Here is a 6,897-nt window from a genome sequence, read left to right on the forward strand (position 1 = left end):
ACAATGTTTTATTCCTAGCATGGAAAGACCCCCACCTTTCAAGCCACCTCCACCTCCCATCAAGTACACTTGCATTCAAGAGTCCATTGGAAGTGATCTGCCTTGTCATGAGATGGACACGCTGTAGTTCTTTGAGACTTTGCCATACAACAAAACTCTGCTAAAATCCTATTGAGAAGATAGATATTTTGTATTGCTAAATATTTGCCTTCTAGCCAAGCTTCCACTGCAGCTGAAATGAATGTCAGAAGAGAATGACTTGTTTTCTCAGCAGCTCATCCCCTTTCATCTGCATGTCCCTTTAAATGAGAGTAAGAGGATATGTCATGCTGACACCCAGTGCAATCTGTAGGAAATGTTCTTGCTTATATAAGAAGTGCAAATTAGGCTGCTGTCATTAAAAAATACTTGCAGTGTTTTTATTTTTCATTTTAATTCTCAGATTGAGGTGACGACAGAGGTTTCAAGAATATGTCCTTACTAGATCCTCTTCTCTTTGCCAACATGCTAAACTATTAGCCCAAATTATCATAATCTCTGAGGCTTGTTGCATTCCCTAGGAAGAAAATGTGAAAGCTCTAACAAGATTTCCAAATAACAAGAAAGTACAGTTAGTCTTCATACTGAAATTTTGTTTATTTTCACTGGAAGAAAACAATATCTTTCACAAGAACCCTAGTTCCAATCCTCCTTCACCCTTCTCCCATCATTTTCAGTCCAGGCTCCCGCCCCATGGGATGAAGAGGGATCAAAGGGATAACTAGCCAACAACCAAGTAGCCTTGTAGGTACGACATTTCACTGGCCTCTAAAATAATATGAGCTAAGAGTGATCTTATTCTCAACTTTACGTGTGTGTGCATGCACATGTGTACACCAAGTCATTGGCAAACTGTTATATAAGTAAACAAATAGCCTAACTCCAATCTAACACATTTAATTCCCATTATTCTCTTTTTCATCCAAGGACTTTCCTGTTCATCCAATCTGCCCGTTTTGATATGTCTTGAAACAAATAAAGAGCCTCAAATCATATCAGGCTAGCATTGATAAATTAACCTTGCTCCTTCCAATCTTTTATAAAATAGAGTGTATAGGTGAGAGAGAAAAAAAACATAGTCAGCCTGAGCCATTCTGTATTCAGCAACAGTTGGTGAATGAATAAATTACTGATGCCCCTTGTCCCTCCAAACCTTGCCACATACCCCTGCCCTAGGAGGGAAGAATGGATGATGTTGATATAAACGATAGCAAATATTGTGTGGACTTCAGTATCAAAAGAAACCTTTCATTCCTTTGCAGTATATTTACCCTTGACTGCAGAATTTTTTTAAATAAATTTATTTATTTAAATTTGTTTCAAGTATACAGTACATTGGTTAGACATCTATAATGTTCATAAAATGATCCTCCCAATTGCTCCTTCCCTACCCTGGCCCTACATTTAGCCATCATATTAATGCTAACTGCATTCCCTCTTCCATGCTCCCCTGCCCAACTATCAACTTTTAATTTGTACTTCTTTAACCTTTCACCCCATTCTCCCAGCCTCCCAACCTCCCTCCCCTCTGTCCGTCATCAAATTGTCCACTACATTTGTGAGTCAGTTTTTGATTTTGTTCCTTAGATATCACATATAAGTGAAATCATATAGTATCTATCTTTCTCTGTCTGACTTATTTCACTCAGCATAATAACCTCTAGGTCCATCCATGTCATTGCAAATAGTAGGATTGCATTATTTTTAATGGTTGAGTAATATTCCATTGTATATATGAACCATAGTTTCTTTATCCAATCATCTGTTGATGGGCATTTAGGTTGCTTCCATATCTTGGCTATTGTAAATTGTGCTGCCATGAATATTAGAGTGCATAGATCTTTTATGAATTATTGTTTTGGTTTTCTTTGGAGAAATCCCAGAAGTGCAATTGATGGGTCAAAAGGCATATGCATTTTTAATTTGTTGAAGAACCTTCATACTATTTTCCATAGTGGCTGTATCAATTTGCAATCCCACCAACAATGTATGAGTGTTCCTTTTTCTCTGCACCCTCACCAACACTTGCTGTTTATTGATTTATTGATGATAGCCATTCTGACAGGTGTGAGGTGGTATCTCATTGTGGTTTTAACCTGGAGAATTTTTTAAAATATTACAGCTGGTCCCTCTAAAGCAATTAAATCAAAAACTGTGGAGTGAGGTCCAGGCATCAGCACTCCCAGATGATTCAAGTGTTCAATCAAAGCTGAGAACTGCTGAACAAGTGGAAGTCCTTTCTCATTGGTCAGAATCTTGGTTAAGTGCTTAATGCTTAACTCTTGTCGTGGCCAGCCTCCAAGATGGCCCCCAATGATTCTTGCCTCTTATATAGTCCCCTCTGACACTGAATACAGATGACTTGTATAGCTGGTCAGGACTAGAATAAAGCGAGCAAGTCACCAAGACTGTAAAATTTAAGGAGATATTCACATTCAGAGTCATGAACTTGCACAATCTTGAGAGTAACTTGCACAACCAGAGCGTGACTTCCAAGGTTAGGTCATAAGATACATCGTAGCTTCTGCCTTGGTCTCTCTTTGATCACTCACTCTGGAAGAAGCCAGTTGCCATGCTGTCAGAACACTCAAGCAATTCTATTGAGAAGTCCACCTGTCCAGGAACCAAGGCCTCCTCTTGACAACAAGAATCAACTAGCCAGCCACGTGAGTAAGCCAATGTGGAAGCATCTCCTCCAGTTTCCACTCAAGTCTGCAGATAACTGCAACCTCAGTTAATCTTTTGACTGGGACCTCATGAGAGCCACAACTATCTAAGCTTCCTCTGAATTCCTGACCCATAGACAATGCATGATATGATAAATATTTATTATTTAACACTATTAAGTTTAGGTTAAATTTATTACACAGTAATAGATAATACAGCCCAATAAATGGGAAAATAAACCAATGTTTTTCTGCCTTATTAACACTCAATTTCTCATTAGTTTTCAAAAAAGGAATGACTAACTTCATATATATGGCTGCTGCTTTATGCGTATTTTTATTTAATACAGCTTAGTCATCAGTAACTTGTGTAAAGTTCATTGTGGTTTTCTTTTACGGTTTCGTTAAGAGACATGAATACGAGTGGAGATTTTGGGGTAAAAAGTGGCAGAGTTTGAGGATGTTTAGACTGTTGCAGTAAAGGGATAGACAGTTTTACATACAGAAATACAACATAAGTCATGTAATTTTTCAATCTATTGTATAACAGGTGTCTCACAGTGTTTTAGTATTAGCTCCTCTTTGAAGCACCCTCCTTTGGTTTTATAAATAAGTCCTGGTCAGAATTTGCAAAATCATCTCTAACTTGAATAGAGTGAGCAGGGGCCTAACCAAGGAGAAATACTTGGCCAGTGGTTCAGAGGAATTTTTCACAAACCTGAAAGATGGAGGGGCTCTAGATGTTTTTCAGATAGTGCTATGATCTTGCCTCCTTTATTTGACTAAAATGACAGTTATACCTGAACCTTAAAATTGTGCAAGTAAGTTCATAAAAGCTGTCTCAAAACAGCAACTCCTCTCTCCTGAAGTGCATTCAGTTATGTCCCACAGGAGGAAAAGTAGCAACACTGGACTCTCTAATCCCTAAAGTTTCTGCATGTCTTCATCACTGCCTTTATTTTCACTGAGAAGAAGCCATATATAAACATGTTCATCACTCATTTCCAAAGCACAATGTGTTAGATTATTGTTCAAAACTATTCACTTCATTACCCATCTGCATCATGAGCACCCCTTAACTTTGGGTGTGACTATATGATTTCCTTTGGACAATGAATTATCATGGACATGACTACCTAAGGTTTGAAATGTGCTTGTATGATTGGACTCACTCTCTTGTTCTCTGCCATTACCATAAGAAACACATTTTCAGACTAGTCTGCTAGCTCCAAGAAAAAGATGAGAGATTCATGGGGAGAAGAACCACGTAAGCCAGGCCCAATTTAGATCAACCAATCTCCATAGTGCCTCAAAGGTACATAAATTAAATGTTGTTGTATGCCAATGAAATTGTGTGATTGTTACACAGCAGTATTGTAGCAACAGTTAACCTGTACAAATAAGTCCAGAAGTAGGCATATTTTTGATTATATACAAGTGCCTAGGGTGAGAGATTAAATATGTGCCTTAGTCAAAAATAGTCTATCCTTTGATTCAACATAAATTTTGTTTCAACTGAAGAACATATGATTGGCTTGAGCAAATTAACTTTTCAGTATAAATCTTTAAAATCTTAAAATTCTTGACCAGGATGCACATTGAGGTCATCTTGAAAATAAAGAGTCAGAGGCTCCATGAAATTGACCTGCCCAAGGTCACATAATTAGAAGTGATAGAGCCAAAATGATGATGCAGTTCTCTGATTTCCAGTGCAGAGTGTGATCAATCTCCATTATACCATGATATTTAATTGCTTTTGTATCTCCTTTTACTATAGATGAGAGCTATTTTGTGTGCATTTAAGTAAATATTGATTTTTTTAATGCCCAGGTTGTATATTCCAAAAATTATTGACAGAAACAAAAGAAAAAGAAAAATAATTGAGCCCTAAAGGTAAGAAGGTCAGTAAAGCATGAAAAAAAAATGACTAGGAAATGAAAAAAGAAAAGAAAGTAATCAAGATCAGAAACTGGAAAGAAAGTTTAAAGCAACTGATCAAGACCAGAGATAATGAAAAGGACATTTTCTCAGAGGCTCTGAGTAGGGGAAGAGGTTCTGGAAGACAGCCCCCTTGTGACTCTGATTTAGGAGAGAGATTTTGGCTTGAACCGGAAGGTTGAATTGCAGAAACACAGAAACTTTGTTCCCTAAAGGCTGACATACATAGCTTGAGTATTTGACAACAGCAGTCAATAATGTTGTCAAAATTAAGTGGCCAACAGCAGCAGTGAAGTAAGTGGTGGGTGAAAGTTACCACTATTGAAGAAAAAGACATTAACTGACAGAAATGAGCTGTTGTTCCATCCAGAAACATATGATGAGATGGTGGGAACAAGGCATTTTATTTTCTAGCTCCTGCAAAGGGCTTTTATTTTTTTACTGGATTCTGTGATTACTACCAAGGCTCCATGGTGCAGCCAGGAAGACATGACCAAAGAGCAGGAGAACATGTCTTTAGGCATATGAGAGCCAGGGAACACTTTTGAGATTGTTCTTAAACCTGTCTAGTGTGACTGTGATTGGTCCAGACATTAGTTTGGTGAAAATTAACATAAGAATGAGAAAATAGAATCTGAAGTTTTCTCCCCAACCAGAACCTAACCTCCGTTACATTCTTTGCCTGGTCTTCTCTCTCAGATTCCTCATGTTTGCTCAAAGGCTCTGTGAGACTATGATTATGCAGAGGGACACTTAAGAGAATGAAGAAGAGTTACAAACCCAAGATCATAACATAATAAAAAGAGAACCTGGATGGGGTCACATCCAACTATCTTTGATCAATGTCAAGAACGTGTGCACATTTGCCCTAGTTGTGTCAAGCAACTCCCCATTTACTGTCAAAGGAAGACATACCACCATGTAAAACTGGTTACAGTATTGTGCCATTCAACTATCACCAGCAAATACTCAGAACTGCTGGGAAGACAAGGTGGAGGGGAATAGAACAACAGTTACATGAACTGTGAAGAGAAATTTGATAGTGGACCTGATAACCTGAGAACTATGTACGAGAGTTAACCTCTCTGTTCTGCACTTTCTCTCTTCAAGACTTAAATATCTGTTGATGTTGAATGGTAAGAGGAATGAAGATTTGAGAATTTCATCTATGATTTCATCTATGGTAGAACCATTTTGCCCCACTAGTTTGGGATCAGCATAATTCCACTCATGGATAATTGAGTTACATTGTATTTGTCTTATATGTTAAGCTGTTGCACTAATTCAAAGATCTGAATCTCACATAATTGTAAATAGGAATTGATTTAAATATCTGTGGCTAGTTAACAGAAATATATGATAAGCGCTGTTCCTAATTACCTCTTTTGGATGGGCAGTTAGGGCTTTTAAATTTCGCATTTAAGAAACTGATATAAAATATATCTAAGAATCTAGGCCTTCAGTGAGTATAGAGTTTAATAGGAGAGACAGACATTTAAACAAATAAATACAGTACAATGTGATACATATAAAAATAAAAGTATGCACAAAGAAAAGAATAAAGAAGAGAGTATCATTTCGAGGACAAAGTATGAGAAATATTTTAAAAGGCTTCAGAGAGGAGGCAATAAATAGAAGTAAAGGCACTATAATAGAGATTTTGAACTATATCTGAGACAGTTATGGGACTTTAAAATCTTGAGGATTATACCCTATACCCATAATGCAGGGAGGGCTCAATAATAGAAACTCTCTTAATATAATTCACCATATAAATAGGGCTTAGGAAGAAAAGCATAAGATTAATCTCCATAGATGATTAAAAAGTCTTTGGAAAATTTTCTAGTAAAAAGTCTAGAGAAAATAGTACATTTCTTTATGTGTATACATATATATAATATGAATATACATATCTATAGCTATCTACTTATGTATAGCTATATTTATACATGTACATGCACTATTGTTATAGTGTAGTATAGATATAAGTAGAGTTATATGTACACATATATACATATACATGTGCTAGAAAATATTCTATACTATGGTTATAATATACATATAATAACTTAGTACCTATAATTGTTAATATAGTTAAAATATATATATATACACACATACATACATACAGGTGCAATGAAAGGAAAGATGGATAAGATTAACTACTAAAAATAAAAACAATTTGCATGAAAAAAGCAAACTCAAAAATCAAAGGATAAACTATGAAAATATTCACAACATTTAACACAGAAAA

At 36.3% G+C, this 6,897-nt stretch overlaps 1 protein-coding gene across 1 annotated transcript in view; it reads left to right on the forward strand.

The window, feature by feature from the left end:
- CD96 (CD96 molecule) overlaps positions 1–1,330 on the forward strand; it is a 91,059-nt gene extending 89,729 nt beyond the window's left edge. Inside the window, exon 14 of the mRNA XM_039856828.1 lies at positions 19–1,330. Within this exon, the coding sequence (XP_039712762.1) occupies positions 19–127 (109 nt within the window). The 3' untranslated portion in view covers positions 128–1,330. The remainder of the gene's footprint in view (positions 1–18) is intronic.
- The last annotated feature ends 5,567 nt before the right edge of the window (positions 1,331–6,897 follow it).

The sequence above is a fragment of the Pteropus medius genome, unplaced genomic scaffold (assembly GCF_902729225.1).
Source record: "Pteropus medius unplaced genomic scaffold, Ma_sr-lr_union100, whole genome shotgun sequence".
Taxonomy (NCBI): domain Eukaryota; kingdom Metazoa; phylum Chordata; class Mammalia; order Chiroptera; family Pteropodidae; genus Pteropus; species Pteropus medius.